Source organism: Macaca thibetana, chromosome 2, assembly GCF_024542745.1.
Source record: "Macaca thibetana thibetana isolate TM-01 chromosome 2, ASM2454274v1, whole genome shotgun sequence".
Classification (NCBI taxonomy): Eukaryota; Metazoa; Chordata; class Mammalia; order Primates; family Cercopithecidae; genus Macaca; species Macaca thibetana.
The window spans coordinates 123,683,834-123,708,157 of record NC_065579.1 but is presented as its reverse complement, the minus strand read 5'-3'; the positions used below and the strand labels follow the sequence as shown (position 1 = coordinate 123,708,157).

Genomic DNA, 24,324 nt, shown 5'->3' with positions numbered 1-24,324 from the left:
TGGGAGAAACTTGCCGACAGAGCATAATGACATGTGCTCAAATCTGCTTGTGAATGAAAAAGCTGGAAACGTCTTCCACCAGTGCTTTAAGGTCATGGCAGCCTCCTTCAGCAGGGAAGATTCCAGAAAGATAGCAGCAACACAACTGGGAGGCATCTAGCAATTAAGTGGCAAAAGAGGCCGGGCATGGTGGCTCACACCTGTAATCCCAGCACTTTGGGAGGCTGAGGCAGGAGGATCACTTAAGCCCAGGAGTTCAAAACCAGACTGGGCAACATAGTGAGACCCTGTCTCTATTGTAAAATACATAGATAATTAAAAAAAAAAACAACAACAACAAGGCAGCCGGGCACGGTGGCTCACGCCTGTAATCCCAGAACTGTGGGAGGCTGAGGCGGGTGGATCACGAGGTCAGAAGTTCAAGACCAGCCTGACCAACATGGTGAAACGTTGTCTCTACTAAAAATACAAAAATTAGCCAGGTATATTTCCGTGCGCCTGTAATCCCAGCTACTCAGGAGGCTAAGACAGGAGAATCGCTTGAAACCAGGAGGCAGAGGTTGCAGTGAGCTGAGATCGCCCCATTGCACTCCAGCCTGGGTGACAGAGTGAGACTCCATCTCAAAAAAAAAAAAAAAAAAAAAAAAAGGCAAAAGAATCAAAGCATAATGTTATATACCTTGAATATATACAATATTTAAAAAAAAAAAAAAGACAAAGGAGTCACTCAGCTTCAAAGAAGAAATTGGTAGAAAACTCAGAAGTGGAGCAGGAGATGGAAATGAAGGAAGATTGACTCATTCGTTCATTCCACAAATATTTATTGAGCCCCAGGAGGAGCTAGGCACTATCTTAGGGGCTAGGAAAACACCAGGAAATGAAACAAATCTCTGCGTTTTTGGAACTTACATTCCAGTGGCAAAAGAGCTGGAAAGGCAAATGACATGGAGGATCTGATATTAGAGTTGCCATCCAAGGTCAGGAGACCTTCATCAATGAGCTATGCACTGCGGATTTCTTGAAGTATAATAATAAATTTATTTTTAACTAATCCCAGCACTTTGGGAGGCCGAGACGGGCGGATCACGAGGTCAGGAGATCGAGACCATCCTGGCTAACACAGCGAAACTCCGTCTCTACTAAAAATTACAAAAAAGAAAAAAACTAGCTGGGCGTAGTGGCGGGCGCCTGTAGTCCCAGCTACTCGGGAGGCTGAGGCAGGAGAATGGTGTGAACCCGGGAGGTGGAGCTTGCAGTGAGCCGAGATCCAGCCACTGCACTCCAGCCTGGGCGACAGAGTGAGACTCCATCTCAAATAATAATAATAATAATAATAATAATAAATTTATTTTTAACTTTTAGGTTCAGGGGGTACATGTGAAGATTTGTTACACAGGTAAACTCGTGTCACGGGGGTTTATTGTACAGATTATTTCATCAGCGAAGTATTAAGCCCAGTACCCAATAATAAATTATAACAAATTCCAGCACTTTGGGAGGCTGAGGCAGGCAGATCACCTGAGGTCGGGAGTTCGAGATCAGCCTGGCCAACATAGTGAAACCCCGTCTCTACTGAAAATACAAAAAAAAATTAGCTGGGCGGTGGCAGGTGCCTATAATCCCAGCTACTTGGGAGGCTGAGGCAGGAGAATCGCTTGAACCTGGGAGGCGGAGGTTGCAGCAAGCCAAGATCATACCATTGCACTCCAGCCCAGGCAAAAGTGTGAGACTCCTTCTTAAAAAAAAAAAAAAAAAAAAAAGCTGGGCATAGTGGTGCATGCCTGTAGTCCCAGCCAACTTGAGGGCTGAGGTAGAAGAATTGCTTGAATCTGGGAGGCAGAAGTTACAGTGAGCAGAGACTGTGCTATTCCACTCCAGCCTGGGTGACAGAGTGAGACTCTGTCTCAAAACATAAAAATAAAAATAAAAAAATAAATTGTAACAGTCACCTTTATGCTGGTCTCTGTTTGCCAAGTTCTGTGCACAGCAACCCTGGAAGGTATTAGTAAATCTATTTTAGAGATTCAAAATAGTAAGTCCTACTAAAGTTAAGCAAGCTGGGCTTCGAACACAATTCTCTCTAAACCTGAAGCCTCTGTTCATCTTTATCACGTGGTCTTTCAGTGGCCTCCACATCCTGAGTGTTCTGACTATCACTTTCTCCACTGGCATGCTGGTAAATGTTTCTCAGCTGTTACCGGAAAGTGGTCCTGATCCAGAGCCCAAGAGAGGGTTCTTAGATCTCAGGCAGGAAAGAATTTATGATGAGTCCATAGAGTAAAGTGAAAGCAAGCTTATTAGAGAAGTAAAGAAACAAAAGAATGGCTACTCCATAGGCAGAGTAGCACCGAGAGCTGCTAGATGGTTATTTTTATGATTATTTCTTGATCATATGCTAAACAAGGGTGGATTATTCATGAATTTTCCAGGAAATGGGTAGGCGGTTCCCAGAAATGAGGGTTCTTTCCCTTTTTAGATGATATAGTGTAACTTCTGGACGTCGCCATGGCATTTGTAAACTGTCATGGTGCTGGTGAGAATGTTTTAAAGTATGCTATTGCATTATAATTAGCGTATAATGAGCAGTGAGGACTACCAGCGGTCTTTTTTCCTCACCTTCTTGGTTTTGGTGGGTTTTGGCTGGCTTCTTTGCTGCGTCCTGTTTTATCCGCTGAGTCTTTATGACCCGTATCTCGTGATACCAGCCCTGCTGACCTCCTATCTCATCCTGTGACTAAGAATGCCTGACCTCCTGCGAATGCGGCCCAGTAGGTCTCAGCCTTATTTTACCCAGGTCCTATTCAAGATGGAGTCACTCCAGTGCAAACACCTCTGACACAACCAGCTCTGGGGAAAAAAAGGACACTGATTTGCAGCACTTGCCATTTTCTGTGGTATAAATACTCTCACCTTGACTGACTTACTGATCTGGGAAGAGATGAGCAGTAGCATATTATTAAATGGTATTACTGCCATGCAGATACAATAACCACAAGAGCAAAGGTCATAGTAAATGTAGTAAAACAATTGGAAAGTGAAGAGTTTTTTTACCTTTGCTTTTAATGCAATTTATTTCATTGTAAGTTCATGTACTTTAATATTGGTTGTACCTAACAACCAGCTTGAAAATGGGACAGTGGACTTTTGTGAGTGGCCAAGAGCCGACTCTCCACCACCATTCTGTCTCTCAAAAGATCTTTCCCCCCAGTTGTATTCCCTGGTGCTTGCCAAGAAATGTGTTTTTTTTGTTTTGTTTTTTTACTCCTTTTTCATATTTCTGTGTTCTCCTGACCTGTGGCTTCCAGTTTTGTTTTTTTTTTTAATCTTTGAATCCCACATTGGCTTCAAAAAATGTCTGCATTGCATTTGAAAACACAGCCTGCATTAGGCGTCAAGGAAGTTTCATAACGAAATAATAGAATCCTGTAAGTTGAGAGGAAATATTTCTTCTGTGATAGTGAAACAAATCCTGGATGTTAAGATTAAGAATTTTTCTGTATGTCCCAAATGAGTTTGACTTTTCTGTTTTTACAATTTGGTGATGCTTTTCTAAAACCCTTACCCAAATACGATGTTTCTACCAACAAATCAGAGATAGGCTAGGACTCTGGACCTCATACAATCCGTTTGTCTTAATTATAAACTCCCTAAGGAGGGCTTATATCAGCCTCTACCTATACACGAGTCACAAAAAATAAAGAGACTTGGAAAGCATAAATCAGAGACATTCTAACAGGGTTGATGAAAAATTGAAACATGAAAACTCTGACAGTAAGCATGTACTCCAAAATTAATGTAAAGTCGATTCTGATTTTCTCATTAATTTTTGCTAATTCTTAGGTTCTCAGGACTAAGTATGTGATTTGTTTGCTTTGTGAGTGGCTTCCATTGAGCCCAGGATTTCCAAATGTATTATACCATGAATAGACAATACCTAGAATATCTTTAAATTACAAGTACTGCAGTTAATTTTCAGTATCTCTTCACACAAGTTACACTTGAGACTTTTAAGTTTTTGAAAGACACAGTACTTTTCTGCACCTTCCTACAGGTTGTTTTTCATGGGAAAAGAGAAAACTGACAGTTGGCAAAGCAAAAAGTTTCCAGACCACAGGGTGTCTGCTACTTGCATAATCACTGAAGCCAAAATTTCCATTTTCTACAAGGCGACTGGAGCACTTTCATTTCTGGTTAACCTGAACTGCAGATGAAAATGAAAATCCCCCCGCCCCCAACCCACAGGCTGTGCTCTCAGCTTTTCTTGGTTCCATTTTTGTGACTTTTCCTGTTTACAGTATCTGTGCCCTCCCATTTTTTTTTTTATTTTTTATTTTTGACTCATTGATACTGTACCATGACGTCTAAAAATACAGCCTAACAACTGGTTTTAAGCAACGAGGCTGTTTCTTTTGGGAGAGGAACAGCAGAAATATCCTGCATGTTTTTCTGAAAATAAGCATTTGACAGTCTGTTCTTGGTGCCTAATAGGAGTTTCTAATTGGAAAAGCACAGTCAGAATGTAAAGAGAATCTTGCTTTTCACTGCAGTTTCTTCCATGTAGATATATGCCCTGATTTTTCCCTCTCATGTTGTTTGTTGAGCACCTTTTTGAGCTTGGCCCAGCGCCTTATAAACTGTGGGACCTCAGACAAGTTATTCTCAACCTCCTGGAATCTGAGATTGTGGAAACTATCTGCTTCACAGGGTAGGTTTGGGAGCTCAATGGAGAAAATGTATGTAAAAGCCGATGACATAGACAAAGCCATCAACACATATTAACTTGCATTTTATGTAGGTAAGAACAAAGGTATCCTTGCCCAAGACATGACTGGTCACAATCAAATAAGGTGTTAGAGTTTACCACCTTCCTTCCCCAGCTTTGGACATATGGACAGCTAAAAATGGTGGTTGTAATTTAGTCTGTTGATTATCACTAGAAAAATGAGATTAAATGAATCCCCAGCTATTAGGTTTTTGGGTCTCTCCAGGGTTTAACTGGTGGGTTGATTGTCAGCTTAAATATGACAGCTTAATGTCTTAATAATGTAGAAGAGGCTGGCCATGGTGGCTCATGCCTATAATCCCAGCACTATGGGAGGCTGAGGCGGGAGGATCACTTGAGCCCAGGAGTTCAAGACTAGCCTAGGCAACATAGTGAGACCCTGTCTCTACAAAAAAAAAAAAAAAAATTCATTAGCCAGGTGTGATGGTGTGCACCTGTAGTTCCATTTACTTGGGAGGCTGAGGTGGGAGGATTGCTTGAGCCCAGGAGGCTGAAGCTACAGTGAGCTATGGTCATACCACTGTACTCCAGCCTGGGTGATAGAGAGAGACCTTGTCTTAAATAATAATAATCTAGGAAAACTTTTTTCTTGGGAAAAATAAGCACTTAAGCAAATTAAAATAACCATTTCTGGAGAACAGGATGGCACTCAATAGCTTAGACATTATTTCCTCTAATAATAGTACTCACGGCACGAGGGTAAGGCTAAACTGGTAATACATGTCAAGCACTTAGCACAGACCCTAACACCTAACCTATACTCAATAAATGGTGTATTACTGATGATACAATTATCATCCGTACTTCTAAGGTAGAGTTTATAAGTTCAACCTACCTTAATACAAGAGGCAAACCCAAATGAGACTGATTTTGTATCCTTTCCATTTCATAGGGACAGAAACTGAGATTTAGAGAGACCATGATATTCTCTTAGATAAATAGCAGGGCTGGGACACAAACCCAAACCTCCCGACTCTAAATCCTGTGCATGTCTCATTGACACCAGGCTGGTGTCTCCTGGTGGCCTTCAGCTCCAGGCTTAATAAGTTGCTTTGCTTCTTTATTTTTCTTTCTTCCTTTAAAACCTGGCTTTTCTTTTCACCAGACTTATGAGATCAGGCTAGAATCTGATAAGGGATTGTCATTTATGAGAATGCCCTCCCCAGGGAATGTCTGCCCGAAGCTGGCTGGAATTGCTTGCCAGGTTGGCATTAGAGCTGCAACAATGGCTGTCCATTGACTGGCCAGCCTTTCTTGTTTACTTTCTCCCAAACTCTGTCAGGCAGAAAGGAGCATGCAGTTAAATGTTTAGAAAACACCAGCAGCCCTCCAGTCTCTACTGGGAGCCACTTGATCAAGAGCAGTGGTCCAATATAAGTTCACTCCATCTTCTTTCTTTCTTTCTTTCTTTCTTTTTCTTTCTTTCTTTCTTTCTTTCTTTCTTTCTTTCTTTCTTTCTTTCTTTCTTTCTTTCTTTCTTTCTTTCTTTCTTTCTTTCTTTCTCTTTCTTTCTTTCTTTCTTTCTTTCTTTCTCTTTCTTTCTTTCTTTCTTTCCTTTCTTTCTTTCCTTTCTTTCTTTCTTACTCTTCCTTCCTTCCTTCCTTCCTTCCTTCCTTTCCTTCCTTCCTTCTTTCCTTCCTTCCTTCTTTCTCTCCCTTCCCTTCCCTTGCCTTCCCTCCCCTCCCCTCCCCTCCCCTCCCCTCCCCTCCCCTTCCCTTCCCTTCCCTTTCAGTGTCTCATTGTTGCCCAGACTGGAGTACAGTGGCAGAGTCATGGCTCACTGCAACTTGAAACGCCTGGGCCAAGTGATCTTCCTGCCTCAGCCTCTCAAGTAGATAGGATGACAGGTACACACCAGGCTAATTTTTTGTAGAGACAGGGTCTCACTCTGTTGCCCAGGCTGATCTCAAACTCCTGGGCTCAGGCAATCTCCCCTGTCTCAGCCTTCCAAAACATTAGTTTTACAGGAGGGAACCACCGCACCTGGCCTTCTCCATCAGTTTCCTCATTTCTTGTGCTTCCTGGGTAAAGAGAAGTGAGTTTTGCACATGCTTAGAACTCAATTCTATTGCCAGTTTATCTACTTCAGAGCCCTTATTACCTGAAAATATCGTATTTGTTTAATTTTTTTTTTTTTTTTTTTTTGAGACGGAGTCTCGCTCTGTCGCCCAGGCTGGAGTGCAGTGGCCAGATCTCAGCTCACTGCAAGCTCCGCCTCCGGGGTTCACGCCATTCTCCTGCCTCAGCCTCCCGAGTAGCTGGGACTACAGGCGCCCGCCACCTCGCCCAGCTAGTTTTTTGTATTTTTTTTTTTAGTAGAGACGGGGTTTCACCGTGTTAGCCAGGATGGTCTCAATCTCCTGACCTTGTGATCCACCTGTCTCGGCCTCCCAAAGTGCTGGGATTACAAGCTTGAGCCATCGTGCCCGGCCGTATTTAATTGTTAATAGTTTCTTTTCTTCGCCTCACCTCTAAAGCAGTTGTTCTTAAAGAGATGATTTTGCACCCGGAGGGACATTTGGCAAGGTCTGGAGACATATGGGGGAGGATCTACTGACATTTAGTGGGTAGAGGTCACGGGTGCTATTTAGCACCCTATAGTGCCCAGGACTATGCTCCACGATAATGAGTTATCTGGCTGCAAATACCAATGAGGTTGAGAACTGTAGGACAAGCTCCAGAGATAATGCCCTTTCAGTCTTATCAGCTGGTGTATATTAGTACCAAGAACAGGGCTTGCACTTAGAGAGTGCTCAGCACATATTGGTTAAGTGAATGAATAAACACATAATCCAGAGCTTTTCCACACTGAATTAATTACATGTGTGCTAGGCTACATCTTAAGCCCAGAGTAATATGGAGTCAGGTCCAGGAGGCCACACAGCTGACAAATATCGCCCTGTACCCTGAGTGTTCACATAAGCATGACAGAGCCATGGAAGCATCCCAGCAAGTGAAGATTAATTCCATCCTGACTGCCCAAGGAAGATCAATAGCAAACATAGACACCATTTTTAGCAGCTGCCCATATTTCATCAGCGTGGGGCCAGGAAGTGTAGCCAAGGGATGGTGATTGTAAAACCTTGCTCCTCTTCTGGCCTTGCTTTGAGACAGTGGCCTGAACCAGCCAACTCTGGTTTGGTGAGTCTAGATCAAGCTTTTCAGAGCAGTGTTAGGCTTTGCAATCAAGGTGATATATTAAGTGCCTAAGCTACATGTGATTTAATATGTAGGATGTATGAGATAGGAAACACTTTGTACAGAAGCAATATAGCCCTTAAGAGCATGGATTCTGGAGTCAGAACACCTAGGTTTACATCCTACTCTGCCTCTTCCTGGCCCTATTACCTCATAGGATGGGTCAGCCATGTACCTTTTCTGAGCCTCAAAGTTCTCATCCATAAAATGAAGGTAGTAATGGAATCCACCTTACAGAGTTGTTATGAAAATTCATTTAAAAGGCATATATATATATATAGAGAGAGAGAGAGAGAGAGAGAGAGTTGTTTGGGTTTTTTTGTTGTTGGTTTTGGTTTTTTTTCCTGTTTGTTTTTGTTTTTGAGACTGAGTGTTGCTCTGTCACCCAGGCTGGAGTGCAGTGGCACGACCTCGGCTCACTGCAACCTCCACCCCCTTGGTTCAAGCAATTCTCCTGCTTCAGCCTCCCAAGTAGCTGGGATTACAGGCATGCGCTACCGCACCCAGCTAATTCTTTTGTATTTTTAGTAGAGATGGGGTTTCACCATGTTGGCCAGGCTGGTCTCAAATTCCTGACCTCAGGTGATCCGCCCACCTCGGCCTTCCAAAGTGCTGGGATTACAGGCGTGAGCCACCATGCCTGGCCATAACGGCCCTTGTGTATGAATGAAAGGATTTGGGATAGTTATCAGGCACACAGTCAGCAGCTATTATTTTTGTTTGCGTTTCTCTTAAGGCACAGTACTCAACTATTCAATTTCAGCTTTGCCAAACTGAATTCTCCTCTTCTTTGTCATTCCTCCCCTCTTCCCTCATTCAGTTTCCTTTTCTCCTTTGCTTCTTTTACATTGTCTGCTTTTCTTCCTCCCTCATTGTCTTTTTCCTTCTCCACTTCCAGTGAACCTTCAAGAGATGCACAGGAGTCCTACTTTGGTATGACTGATGGAACCTGAGATTCTACCCAACTTTATCACTCTATGACCAGGCATCACTTAACCTCTCTGCACTTCAGTTCAGTCATCTATGAAATCCAAACAGAAATCTCATGCCCGTAACCCCAGCACTTTGAGAGGCCTACATGGGAAAATTGCTTGAGTCCAGGGGTTCAAGACCAGCCTGGGCAATAAAGCAAGACCCCATCTCTACAAAAAAAAAAAAAAAATAGAAAAAGTTAGCCAGGCATGGTGGCACATGCCTGTGGTCCCAGCTACTCAGGAGGCTGAGGTGGGAGGACTGCTTGAGCCCAGGAGGTCGAGGCCGCAGTGAGTCATGTTCATTCCACTGTAATCCAGCCTGGGCAACAAAGCAAGACCCCATCTCAAAAAAAAAAAAAAGAGAAATCTAAACAATGACTCTCCCTGGTAGGGTTGTTGGCAGCATGAAAGAAGTCACTGCACATGTGAAGCACTCCATACTCGTGTGACATGTAGTAAGTGTTTGCTAGAAGCTAGTAGAATCATTTATTGACACTTAAAAAAGAAGTCTCCAGTGATTGCACATTGGGAGGGTAGGCACTGTCTTGAAAGAACTTGAGGGAAAATCACAGCTGACTCCATTTGGAGACATCTGTGTCAGTCTAGGCCATTCTCTGAACGGGAGTGTCAATAGCTCATATTTAGTCAACACCCAGAGATGATATAAAGGGGCCCTGTTCAGTTAGAGTTGACATCATTAGGATGAAATATAAAACTCCATCCACTCAATAGATCCCAAAGTAAGAACGTCCTAGATACATCCTTCTCCCGCTCTCCAGTTCCTCCAGAATATCTCATCTGATGAGGAGTTTAATAACACACCTTGTTCTCTGGGTGGAAAGAGTGTTTTTTATGTGAGTTTTTCTGGGCCAGGGCTTGGGAGTTGCCTGGAACATCCTCACTTTGGATTGTGCTCTGTCCGTTTAAATCATTTGTGAGCCAGATGCAGTGGCTGACAGCTGTAACCCCAGCACTCTGGGAAGCCAAGGCAGGAGGACTACTTGAGCCTAGGGGTTGAAGACAAGCCTGGGCAACATAGTGAGATCCCCATCTGTACAAAAAATTAGCTAGGTGTGGTGGCACTTGCCTATAGTCCCAGCTATTCGGGAGGCTGAAGTGGGAGGATCACTCGAATTGGGGAAGTCAAGACTGCAGTGAGTCATGGTCCTGCCACTGTACTCCAGCCTGGGTGACAGAATGAGACCCTGTGTGGGAAAAAAAAAAAATCATTTGTGAATGTATTTCAGTGTCAGCTGTGTCTGGGTTCTGAACAGTTAAGACGTTTCTTAACTCAGCAGATATTTATATACCATAGTCTCATCATGTGCCAGGCACTGTTCTAGGCCCTGCAGAGACAGTGGTGAACAAAGCAATCAAGCTCTTAGTTTTGGACCATTGTAGGGCTCAATTGGAAGTACGAAACCTACTTAGATAGCTGGGTTTTCACCCTTCCAGATGGCAGATTTCACTCTAGAAGGTGACCGCACAGAAAATCCTGAGGAGGCATTTTTATGAAGCAGGCCCTTTCTCACTAGGCTTTCGAAAAGGTCAAAAGGAACGAGAGAGAGAAGAAAAAATTTTTAAAAAGCTTGCTGCTTCCTTACCAATTTCATATGTTTCTGCTCCAAAGAACAACTAAAGCAAAACCAAAGTAGGCTGGGATTTTGGTCTTTTTGTGTAGCTATTTCCTGTTGCCTTTTAAGCTGACCCCAGTTGTTATGAATGGTTCCATACTGCCCTGTCTTGAATTGCCTTTTGGTTTCTTACCAACCCACTCTCCTCTCTCATCTCCTAAACCAGGCAGTGGGATTGGGGGCCAGGTTGGGGGAGTGTTCTCATATAGACTTGAACCCCATCATGGGCTGCCACATCAGGTCCCTCCTTGAAACCAGAGTTCTGGCTTATAGCCAATTCTCACTTCCCTTCTGATCTTCCTCATTTAACCACTGACCAGATGGACAAAGTCTTTCCATCAGTAATCAGCACTTGCACTCTGAGGACTGACTATTATCAGCTGGGGAGCAAACACAGGCCAGCTGGAGACCGAGGTGGGAGTTTTTATCCAACACATGTAATTGCCTTCGAATTCCTGGGGTTCAATGAGGGGAGAAGGTAGTGGGAAGGGGATCCAGTCAGAGTGGATGTGAAGAGAAGCTTTCCAAAGAGATCGTTTTTTAAATATGTTTTTTATTTCATCTGAAGCGTTGCTACTATTAGCTGCCACTAGATAGGGGTCAATTCTGAAACTATTCTGATAGTCTCAGGGGGTTCAGAAATGATCCTGTATTTGTAAATATCATCATTGTGCTCTACATACAGCTCTCTTCAAATATAACTCCTGTTTTCTTTTTTTGTTTTTTGTTTTTTGTGGTTTTTGTCTTTAGAGACAGGATCTTGCTGCATTTCCCAAGCTAGTCTTGAACTGCTGCTGGGCTCCAGTGATCCTCCTGCCTCAGCTTCCCGAGTAGCTGGGACTACAGGCACACACCACAATGCCTGGTTAATTTGTTAATTTTTTGTAGAGATGCGTTCTCACTGTGTTGCCCAGGCAGGTCTCAAACTCCTGGGCTCCAACAATGCTCCCACCTCAGCCTCCCAAGTTGCCGAGATTACAAGCGTGAGCCAACACACCTGGCGCAGGTCAGGTTTTAAGATACATTTAAAATTCCCAGTTGGGATTTTATTTTTTTCTGTTCGTTGTTATAATTTAAAAAGAAATTTCAATTGACATGTTGGGGAAAAAGTACATTTGAATAATACGGTATTTATTATGTGAGTAACCTTGTTCAGGTCACTTACACTCTGGCCTGGGAGTCAGAGTCCTGAGTTTTAAGCCCAGGTCTGGCATTAACTAGCTGTGTGGCTTTGGGCACATCCATTCCTTAGTTTCCCCATGTTTCAAATAAGCAGTGGTTCATAGATACCTTCTAAGATGCTTTCTATTTATCAGTTCCGCAGTTCTAACTACTTCTATTCAAATTATTTTTTTCTGGAAGTCAAGTGAGTTTTCATGCCTGCTTCATGATTCTTTGTTTTTGTACCCACTCATCTGATCCATGGAAAATGGGCTGCGTGGGAAGTTTTCTCACCATTTGTCACTTTACAGTGTGTGTGTAGTACCATCTGTATTGCTAAGTGGTTGAGCGCTTTGGGCTTTGAATTTGGGTCTGGTTCTGCCACTTATGAATCTTGTTGTTTATTATTTCTCTAACATCCGTTGGCGTGCTAAGAGCACCCACCTCATGTAAGCATCATGAGAACTGATTATGTAAAGTGCTTAGTGCAATACCTGGAATATAGAAAGTGCCTGTGAGTGGTATTTCTGGTGTAATTAAAGCGCCTCGCTGGGTGCCAGGCACGCAGAAGACACCCAGAAACCAGTGGTTCCTTCTCTTTCTTTATTTCCCCTATAGCAGCTCTGGAGCATTTTTCTGCCGTATGCTTGTTAAGTGACGTGTTAACTTTACCTGTATTTATCTTCTTTAAAATGGGTCAGTAATATTCCTCCCGTTAAAAATGTGTGTTTTTTTAAATGGGAAAATATATAGATTACAGAAAAGCGTAGCTGTTGGTTTTCAAACAAATGGGGACTACAGTAATTGTGGGCCTCAGAAGTGGCTGATTTTATTCTCAGAGTTTCAGATTAAATGCTGTCAGGACATTTCTTATGAGGTTCAGAAAGGTCAAGTAACTTCTCTAAGGTAACACAGCTAGTAAGAGATAAACTACGATTTCGATCCAGAGTGTAACTGCATTAGAACTCCTGTGCGAGTTACATCACTTCTCAGGCCTTCATTTCCTGGTGGTTAAAATGAGGATGCCCCCTTGATAAGTTTGTGTAGAGGTTGAAATTCTATACATTAATGAGTGTTAAATGTCAAGCACTTTGCCTGGCCCACAGCAGGGTTTCTGTTTGTGTTGGTTGTGTCTCTTCGCTGGCGCCACTTAAATCAAGGTTTGCTCACTCAGATGACAGGACTCAGTCCCAGAGCCTGGCTGGTCGTACATACATTTGGGTGAACCAGAGACCACAAACCTCATCAGAATAAGGAACTACTCTGCCCTGCTTTGGCCAAATGTTGCCATGGAGGAAATCAAGCCCAGAATTTCCAGGTCTTACCATTTGTCAAAAGAAGTTGTCAATCTGGATTTTTTAATTATGTGGCATTACCTGATTTCTAATATTACCAACTAATATTTATTCATAAGCACTGTTGTGATGAACCTATCAGCAGAGCCATCTTTCCACAGAGGAAAGAGCTCGGTGAATATTGAACACCATGTGTGCTGTGTGGACATGTAACCCTGGTGTTTTTCTCTCTAGTTCATCTGTGCTCCCCTCTCCAGCCTGCCCTGTGTGGTGTTCCACCAAACCCTCAGGTGTTTGTTCATGCCCCTCCCCAGATGTCAGCCTCTCTTGGTTGGTGTATTGTCATCAATGGGAGCCTCAGTGATTATGAGTAGATGACCTTCTCATATTGATGACATCATTTGGAGAGTCTATGCTTTGGAACCCTTTTGCTTTGGTTTTGACACAGAAACTTGTGGAGTCTTATGAAGATGCTTTTAGTTGCAAGAAGCAGAATCCGGCTGGGCACTATGGCTCACATCTGTAATCCCAACACTTCGGAAGTCCAAGGCGGGCAGGTCGCTTGAGCCCAGGAGTTCCTGACCAGCATAGGCAAAATAGTGAGACCCCGTCTCTGCAAAGAAAATATAAAAATTAGCCAGGCATGATGGCCTGTACCCATAGTCCCAGCTACTTGGGAGGTGGAGGCAGGAGGATCACTTGAGCCCAGGAGGTCGAGGCTGAAGTGAGCCATGTTTGTGCCACTGCATTCCAGCCTGGGTGACAGAGTGAGACTCTGTCTCAAAAATAAATAAATAAAGCAGAATCTTCCCTCTTAGCTTAAGAGAGGGAAAGAAAAGGACTATAAGTGACTGAAAAACATTAGGAACCCTGACAACAAGTCTCTTAAGCTTTTCTTCTTAGGTCACATGATTTCTCTTGCCTCCTTTTTTTTTTTTTTTTTTTTTTTTTTTTTTTTTTTTGAGATTGAGTCTTGCTCTGTCACCCAGGCTGGAGTGCAGCGAGGGCACAATCTTGGCTCACTGCAATCTCCATCTCCTGGGTTCAAGCAATTCTCCTGCCTCAGCCTCCCAAGTATCTGGGATTACAGACGCACACCACTACACCCAGCTAATTTTTGTATTTTTTAGTAGAGACAAGCTTTCGCTGTGTTGGTCAGGCTGGTTTCGAACTTCTGACCTCAAGTGATCCTCCTGTCTTGGCCTCCCAAAGTGCTGGGATTACAGGCGCTAGCCACCATGCCCAACTCTCTTGCCTCCTTCTAGCTATTTGTCTCCCTCATTGTTTCTGCAGTTGGCTTTCCTTTTCTCCATACACACACAAACAATGGCTGCCCATAAACACCCAAGTTTTTAATCCTCTCAGACCCAATTCCAGATTCCCTGGACTGAGGTTCTGATTAGCCCAGCTTGAGTCAGGTATCTATCCCTTGCCCAATCAACTGAGGCCAAAGGGGCAGGACCAAGTAAAACCTAGCCACCAACGCCCAAGTTTGTCATGAAATGGTTAGGTGCATCAGAAAGATATCTACAATTGAATAGTCTAGAATAAAAATTATCTGTTGCTAAAAGGAATATTGACTAATATGAGGGAGGTCCAAAGCAAAATGGAAAGGCAAAAAAGATGATTTTTTTTTTTTTTAAGACGGAGTTTCGCTCTTGTTGCCCAGGCTGGAGTGCAGTTATGCGATCTCGGCTCAGCCTCCCAAGTAGCTGGGATTACAGGCATCTGCCACAACGCCCAGCTAATTTTTTGTACTTTTAGTAGAGACAGGGTTTCACTATGTTGGACAGACTGGTCTCAAACTCCTGACCTCAGATCATCCACTTGCCTTAGCCCCCCAAAGTGCTGAGATTACAAGTGTGAGCCAACATGCCCAGCCTGATTTTTTAAAGTCAGGAAATAAACTTATTTGGATTATGGGACAACAGAGTAGCTTTAAATATTTTCTCAAATTATGACATATTTCTTAATGGATTCATACTGTGTGATCTTTTGAGCATTATTTTATTATATCTTTCTGTAGGGCATACACCTAGGATTAGCTTTCAAAGCTTGTTTTACAAAAGAAGTAAAGTGATTTAAACTGACACATTTATTTATTTTTCTCTTAATTATATCCTCTTCTGGTATAGAAACACTGACATATTTATTTATTTCTCTCTTAATTATTTCCTCCTCTGGTATAGAAAAGTAGAAAAAAAGATGACTTTTTTTTTTTTTAAAGTTAGACATTAATTCAAATCTTGACTTAACTGTTTTCTTGCCTAGGTAACTTTGAGTAAATTACCGTAAACTCTGTACCTCAATTTCCTGTCTGTAAAATGGGGATGTTGCCATGTCATAAATTTTTGCAGAGCTTTATAATGCATGTAAAGAGCCCAGCTCAGTGCCTAGAACTAATAAAGACTTGCTCCCTTTCCCCTTGCCACCCAAGGTGTATATTTGACCTTGGCTTTGCAGAATTAAGGACATAGGCTGAGGCCATGAGACAAAGTAAAGCTTACTCACTTACCTCTTAGCACTACCTCAGTGGTTCCTGTGGGCCACATCTTCATAATACCATGATCTGACCAGCTGAGCTAGTTTTCAGACCCTTAGAGCCGAGTTCGATCAAAACTATAAATTCAGTAATTCGTATTTTTCACATTGAAAACAGGTTACTTATCCCAGTCTGAGCCTCAATTTATCTGTTAAATGGGGATAATAATACTAATCCCAGAAGGTAACTGTGCCGCTCAGAAATAATGTATATAAAACACTCATGCAATGCTGAATAGGTTGTTGGTACTCAGTAATGGAGGCTACTTTCTTCTTCAATTAGGTTTATATGTATCTGGGTTCCTAGATCTTATCATTTTGTACAGCGGCTTAGAGACAAAATGCTGCCCCTGCTTTTCAAAAGTGACCTAGCAATTCCACATCCATGGACAAAGCTAGATGTGCAAAGTTCATGGTGACATTGCTTGTGATAGCAAAAGATTGGCAACAACCTGTGTCTCTTATTTAATTATCATGTATCCACACAATGATTGATACTATGGAGTCTTTAAAAAGAATGAGGTCCATCTCTATGTGCTGACATTGGAAAGATTAACAAGAAACATTGAATTTAAAAAGCAAGAGGCAAAACAGCAAGTGAAGCATAGTCCTAACTCGAACTGAAAAAGAAAGAAACAACAACAACAAAAAATATGTATACACACACATACACGGATACACACATATACACACATATATGTCAGATTTCTGTATAGTTACACTCATGCAGAAATATTAAGAGTGCTTCATTTGCAAAACAATACATTCAACATAATATATACTAAAGTAAAATAATATGAAATATTTTAATATGTAAATATATATCTGAAAATACATATAAAAGTGGTCTGCGAGGATTCTTAAACTAACAGGATGGTGATTTCTGCAGATAAAATGGTTTGGAACATGAGTTAATCAAGGAGTATTTTGGCATTCAAAGATTTTTTTAGTATTGCAATTCTGAATAATAAAAACCTAAATATAATCAAAAATATATATATCAAACTGTTCTTAACTATGTATCTTAACTGTTCTTAACTATGGTGGTGATAGTAAACTATGTTGGTGGACTAAAAGTAGGGGGAGAGTTTCCAAAATGAAGACTTTTCATTTTTATTTTAAGAGATGAGGTCTATGTTGCCCACAGGCTTGCGTGCAGTGGCTATTCAAAGGTATGATCCTGGCTCACTACAGTCTTGAGCTCCTGGCCTCAACCGATCCTCCCACCTCAGCCTCTTTAGTAGCTGGGACTGTAGGTGCATGCTACCATGCCCAGAGAGACGTTAAACACACCAATGAATAAATACATTTTTTTCTTTTTTTGGAAAAGGGTCTCTCTCTGTCACCCAAGCTAGAGTGCAGTGGTACAATCTCAGCTTACTGCAGCCTCAACGCCCCAGGCCAAAGTGATTCTCCCAACTCAGCCTCCTGAGTAGCTGGGACTACAGGCACATACCACTGTGCCAGGCTAATTTTTGTATTCTTTGTAGAAAGGGGTTTCACTGTGTTGGCCAGGCTGGTCTCAAACTCCTGGCCTCAAGTGATCCACGCTGATTGGCCTGATTGGCCTCCCAAAATGTGGGATTACAGGCATGAGCCACTGTGCCCAGCTGAATAAAGGGTTTTTTTTTTTCTCTCTCTCTCTCTTTTGAGACAGAGTCTCACTGTGTCACTCAAACTGTAGTGCAGTGGCATGATCTCAGCTCACTGCAAACTCCACTGCCCAGGTTCAAGCAAATTCTCATGCCTTAGCCTACTGAATAGCTGGGATTACAGGTGTGCACCACATGCCTGGCATTTTTTTGTAGTTTTAGTAGAGACGGGGTTTCACTATGTTGCCCAGGCTGGTCTCAAACTCCTGGCCTCAAGCGATCTGCCTGCCTCTGCCTCGAAGTGCTAGGATTACAGGCGTGAGCCACTGTGCCTGGCTGGCTTTTTTTTTTTTTCAAATAAAACATTAATTCCAGGAAAAATATAGTAGTTTCCTCTGGGATGGAGACCTACTTTCCATAGAATAATTTTGTGTGCATTGTTTGAACTCGGTGGACTGTATGGACATTATTTTTGCAATCTATTGACTAGCCTGTGCTATTTGTTCTTCTTTTAAACCCAGTTACTCCCATATAATAAATCTGTTTCTGGCCAAGCCTGTTTATTAACTCAACTAAAGCCATTTTTAGGCTGAGAACATCTCATCTAAAATAAATGACACAATGAGTCCAAAGGTTTGCTTGCCAGCCGTGGCCCTGACACCACTCTTGCTGTCTTGTTTCTGCAGATGACAGAAGGCAGGCACTGCCAGGTGCACCTCCTCGATGATAGGAGACTGGAGCTGCTGGTTCAGGTAGGTGTTGCCCACGTGGGCGTTGCCCAGATAGGTTTTGCCCGGGTAGGTGTTGCCCAAGTGGGTGTTACACAGATAAGTCTTGCCCAGGTAGGCTTTGCCCACGCAGGGACAGCTCATTCTCCTTCCCTCTCTGAGCCTCTTAGTCTGTATTCAGTCTTCTCCGTTATCTTTGCCTCAAAGCCAATGACTCAGAATTGATCAAGGGGGAGAAAAGCATCTTCGAAGTCAGAAAACTTTGTCCATATGTTAGAGTAATTACAGCCTGGTGACATGGATTCAGAGACACTTAGGTTCCAATCTCAGCTTGACACTTAATAGCTCTGTGACCCTGGGAAATTGACATTACTTCTCTGACCTCTTGTCAGGAAATTGGGAACCATAGTACTTCCTGAAAGGATTATTGTGAGGTGAGAATCTGTATTCTGCCACTGTCCAGCTACATGGCGTTGTGCAAGTGAAATACCCAGTTTCATCAACTGTGAACTGCCTAGGCTTCTCAGAAGAATTATGGTTAAAAATCAAGCTAGATTATATATGTGAGTGAAATCTCTTTGTAAAATATATGGCACTATATAAGTGATTTTATATATATAAAATCACTTTTTTTTTTTTTCCAGACAGAGTATTGCTCTGTCACCCAGGCTGGAAGGCAGTAGCACAATCTCAGCTCACTGCAACCTCTCCCTCCCGGGTTCAAGTGATTCTCCTGCCTCAACGTCTTGAGTAGCTGGGACTACAGGCCACCGCCACCTCGCCTGGCTAATTTTTGTATTTTTAGTAGAGACAGGGTTTCACCATGTTGGCCAGGCTGGCCTCGAACTCCTGACCTCAAGTGATCCACCCTCCTCAGCCTCCCAAGATGCTGGGATTACAGGCATGAGCCACTGCGCCCAGCCAACTGATGATATTTCAATTGTTGATGCTTCTCTTTCTATTCACCCAACACTCTGGACCAAGAGTCTTTAAAAATTGTGAAAGTCCCTGCAGACAGGCCACACCTACAGCTAGCCTAGAATTTTCTCCTCTAACCAAACCTAAATTCTTTTCTCTTCTGAGGCCTGTCCCTAGCCCACTATGCTTAGGCTTCAATTAGAGTGAAATAATACAGTCAACAGTAGCTCTGCCCAAGTAGACCTTTAGTCTAGATGTCTGCCTGTTTCTTTTCGTTTTTTTTTTTTTCTTTAAATCATGTCCATTTTTATCCCCAACAGCCATCGTAATACACCCTAAGCTGTTTGACTCAAAGTTCAGAAAGAATCCATCCAGAGTGTCCTCCTGCAAGCATTCCCCTCTTCTTCCCCAGTCCCTCCAAATCCAGCATCAATTATCACTCCAGACATTCTGGCTGGTTCCAAGCCTATGCTTCTTCTCAGCAGATCCAAAGCTTCCCAAAAGCTTATAGATTATATCCTTCTTCTAACTAGGTGCTCATTACTGTTGATGATGATGTGTGGAATGGGTACAATTTCTCTATCTTAGGAAGGAAAAGCTTAGGCTTTAGAAGGAGACAGACTAGGTTCAGATCCCTGGCCTTACTCACTATGTAACATCAAGCAAGGTGCTTAACCACTCTGGGCCTTGGTTGACTCATTTATAAAATGGAAATAAAAAGCCTACCTCATAGCTCATTATAAGGATTAAATGATAATGGATATAAGTTCAGCATAGTACATGGAAACTATTATTATTATTATTATTATTATTATTATTTTCGTTAGCAGCCCCACAACTTTGAGTCTTGGGCTTCTTCAACTGGCCACCAAGAAGCAAAATGATTCCCGCAATCTTTTATATATCATAGATAACCAAGCAGCAAGGTGTTTAATATTCTTTGTCTTGGGCATTAGCACCACATTACATATAAAAGAGTATTTTTTCCAAAACATCTTAGTAAGTGCACCTTAGAGGGGAAATTGCAAACACATGAAAACAATAGTCTCATTGATATTCCTATTCCCATCTCTTCTCCTTCCCACAATTCTTAAAGAATTGTCTATATTACATCAACCTAATCCACAAACAAGGGCAGGTAATAAAAGAAAACAAACAAATAAACAAAAGCTGCTTTAAACTGTCTAGGGCAGAGAAAGGTGGTAGCAGTAAGAGAGAGGCAACCAAATTGCTTCTAACCAGATTTTTATTTTGACAGCCCAAACTTTTAGCAAGAGAGTTGCTGGACCTAGTGGCTTCACATTTCAACCTGAAAGAAAAGGAGTATTTTGGAATAACATTCATAGATGACACGTAAGTCTTTTAATAGTTTTAGATGCTTTACCGTTTGCCTGGGCTACCTACTTGCTGTCATCCATGATTAACAAAAAAGGAAATAAGTCCTCTGGGATTCAGAATGTGTCCTGCTTAGCTAAAGGTTTTTTAATATGCGATTTTTCTCCTAGGACTATTGCAAAGGGAGAAGAAAAGGGATACGGACCATTTTAGGAACTCAAAATATTGTTTAAGTGTTTTAGAAATTTGTAGTAGTGAGTTTGTTATTCCTGATTCCAGTGTAGCTTCTCATGTCTTTGAATGTGATTGTGCTTGCTAATTATCTTATATATCAGTGATAGAAATACTAAATATTAACTCACATCTTGAAACTGAGTTGATGTGTTGGTGTTGGTGGCAAGAGAGCTTAAAGGCAAATTTGTGGCCCACTCAAAAAACATGTATATAGTTTAATACGGAAGGAACTTTTAAACTACCACGTAGGTCCATTTTATGTTGCCTTCTCAACTATCTTTTTCTTTTTTTCCTTTTGCCTTTTATGCTAAGTTGTTGAATGTTGTATGTATTTGTCAACAATATATATGCTCCCCCAAAACAAAGCAGGTAAATAAAAATAAAATTCATGGGGATTTAACACTAAGCAAATGTGTTTGGACTTACTAGCTCTTTTCTCTGTGTGTGTGTGTGTGTGTGTGTGTCGTGTGTGTGTGTGTGTGTGTATCTGTCTGTCTTTTTTATGGCAGCCCAATTTGCCACATTATATGCAGCCCAATACATTATCAGAGGAATCCTTCCTCTTTCTGCAGATAATTTCCAAAGAGCTCCTTAAATATTAAAATACAAGAAGATGTGTTCCAGACATAAAATATGTTGGCCAACCACCCAGCATTCTTTTCATAATGCTGCCAATTTAAATGTTTTTCAGTTCTTCAGTTTAATCAGGTGGAAAATCATCTCAAGAAAGAGTTAATTTGCTTGTAACATCTTGTGGCTTCTGATCATTCTCAGCCTGCGTGGGCTGTGAGCCTAGGACCTCCAGGATATGCCAGCAGGCTCAAGACTTGCGCTGGGCAAAAACCAGGCAGCTAAGTTATCAGGAGGAGTAGAAAAACCTGAAAACTTTGATTCTGGACTGAGGATATTTCCCAAAGAGGACTCGACAAGGCAGAAGAGAGTACACTAGACATCTCTCACCTCACTCTGAATCACGCAGCAGCTACCATTTGAGAGGCTCTGTATGACCTGTCCTCTACTGGATGAAATGGGAAATGCCGACGTCCATAGCCAGCATCAACTCCTGCGAATCAGCGATTGAACATGCACAAATGTAGGCTGACTCCAAATGTGGATGAAATCATAGCAAACAGTATAAGGCATAAAGCCATAAATATACAATGGCTAGGTTATGTGGTATAAATTGTAACTGCTATAAGGACTATAATTTAGGCAGAGGTCACATAGAATAGGGGTTAACAACATGAATATTGGAGTAATTTATTCATTGAAAAAATAATGGCTGGGTGCGATAGTTCACACTTACAATCCCGCACTTTGGAGGGCCGAGATGGGCAGATCCCTTGAGTACAGGAGTTTCAGAGCCACCTAGGCAATATAGGGAGACCCTATCTCTACAAAAATAAAAATTAAAAAAAATCAGCCAGGCATGGTGACACACATCTGTAGTCCCAGCTACTCGGGAGGCTGAAGTGGGAGGACAACTTGAGCCCAGGAGGTGGAGGCTGCAGTGAGCTATAACAATGGCACTACTGCCGTCCAGCCTGGGTGACAGAGTGAGACGTTGTCTCAAATATATATATATTTACATTAAGAGTGGCTCACACCTGTAATCCCAGCACTTTGGGAGACCAAAGGAGGGAGTATTACATGAGGCCAGGAGTTCAAGACCAGCCTAGACAACATAATGAGACCCCATCCCTACAAAAAAAAAAAAAAAAAATTAAAAATCAGCCAGGTGTGGTGATGTACAACTCTAGTCCTAGACACTTAGGAGACTGAGGCTGAGGTGGGAGGACTGCGTGAGCCTAGGGGTTCAAGGGTACAGTGAGCTTATGATCACGCCTCTGCACACCTGCCGAGGCAACAGAGCAAGACCCCATCTCTAAAAATAGAAAATAAAATAGTTTTTGAATGCCCGCTCAATGCCAGGTGTTGCTCTAGATCACAAGGATTCAGCTAGGAGTAACACAGACAAGGCCCCTGCTTTTATGGAGCTCATATTGCAATGGTATAGTCTAGCATAACAAGTAAACAAACAGATAAATCAAAGGAATATCAGCAAGTATAATTGCATTGAAGAACATAAAAGGCCATGACCAAGAAAACTTGAGGTCAGTTTTAGACAGGGTGGACTAGGACAGGATCTAGGAGGTGACATGTAATGAAAAGCAAGAGCCAGTTGTGCAAAAATTTGGGGAGGCATTACAAACAAAAACCAGTGCAAAACTCCTGAGGTGGGGCTGAGCATGACTTTTGTGATTTGTTTTTTGAGAAAGAAAAAACAAGGCTGGGCACAGTGGCTCACATCTCTAATCCCAGCACTTTGGGAGGCTGAGGCAGTCAGACCAACTTGAGCCTAGGAATTCCAGACCAGCCTGGGCAACATGGTGAAACCCCATCTCTACTAAAAATACAAAAAAAAAAAAAAGTAAAGGGGCATGGTGGTACACACCTGTAGTCCCAGCTCCCCGGGAGGCTTAGGTGGGAGGATTGTGTGAGCCCAAAAAGTGGAGGTTGCAGTGAGCCATGATCTCACCACTGCACTCCAGCCCAAGCGACAGAGTGAGATCCTGTCCCAAACAAAAACAAAGCCAGTGTGATGAGAGTACAGAGATTAAGAGGCAAAGTGGTACAGGATGAGGGTTGAGAGGGAGGCAGGAGCAGGTATCAGACAATCTTGATAGCTAGCTGTGTGACCTTAGATCAGTTACTTAACATCTCTTGACACTCAAGTTTTCTCATCTGTATGCTGGACATAATAATAGTGACTTATATAGTATGTACTACATAAGGCACCTATAATAGGGTACTAGTATTCAATACTATTAAATCAGGTGAGGTATGCAGAGTATATCTCACAGGCCCACAATAAAAGGGAGCTATCGTCCCAATGTATTGCAATAAGGGAGTGTTGAGAAGGAAACTGAAGGAGGACTGGAGTAGGCGTCACACAGACGACTAACTAAAATTGGATCTTGCAGGTCAGGTAGACTTTAAATAGATGGGAGGGGAGATGGGAGGTGACATTCTAGGCAAGAGTTATTTTGTGGGCAAGTGAATGAACATGGCAACGAACAAGGTACATTTGCCCAAGGTTGAAGACGTTGGCATGATCATGGGGACAAGATCATAGGTGAGCCTTGTTAGTCACACAGATAGAGGAGGCACATCCAGGCCATGGAAGGATGTTATAGGGAGGAGGAATGTGGCTTTTGACTTGCAGTGTCAGAGGTCCCTCAGGCTGCAATGTTTGTGGCAGACTGGAAAAGAGGGTCCTGGCCACATGGGAGGCTTCGGGAAAAGCTCCAAGCTCAGTGGAATATAAACCAGACAGTGCATAAGTAAGGCGTTCAGACTGTAAGACTTTCTCTTCAGAAAGAAAAGAAATAATAGGCCAGGTGTGGTGGCTCACACCTGTAATCTCAACACTTTGGAGGCCGAAGTGGGTGGATCACCTGAGGTCAGGAGTTTGAGACCAGCCTGGGCAACACAGCAAAACCCCATCTGTACTAAAAATACAAAAATTAGCTGGGCGTGGTGGCGGGCGCCTGTAATCCCAGCTACTCAGGCACCTGAGGCACGAGGATCACTTGAACCCGGGAGGTGGAGGTTGCAGTGAACCGAGACTGTGCCACTCCAGCCTGGGTGACAAAGCGAGACTCTGTCCAAAAATAAAAAAGAAAAGGAATAATAGGAATGACTTCCTTCAATTATTTGGGCCACCCTTCTCGTTGTCTGCTCTGAGATTTCTTTCTCAAAACTACGCTGGGAGAAGAATGGCTCACACAGCCTTTGGCTGAGCCAAAGGAGATAACTATAGTTATGTTCTTTCCAAGAACCCTGGCTCCAAAATGTCCTCTGTGCACTCCCCTGCAAGCGAAGGCAGAGTCTCTTTCTGAATTATGACCAGTTTGGGGAGGTGTCTCCT

The 24,324-nt window shown here is 42.5% G+C and overlaps 1 protein-coding gene across 5 annotated transcripts in view; it reads left to right on the top strand.

The window, feature by feature from the left end:
* FRMD4B (FERM domain containing 4B) overlaps nt 1–24,324 on the top strand; it is a 360,926-nt gene that overhangs the window by 200,115 nt on the left and 136,487 nt on the right. For 3 of the 5 annotated variants that reach the window (XM_050781288.1, XM_050781285.1, XM_050781286.1), the window contains 2 exons: nt 17,865–17,930; nt 20,083–20,177. In XM_050781288.1, coding sequence (XP_050637245.1) covers nt 17,865–17,930; nt 20,083–20,177 — 161 coding nt within the window. The other 2 variants (XM_050781287.1, XM_050781289.1) reach the window with 2 other exon arrangements.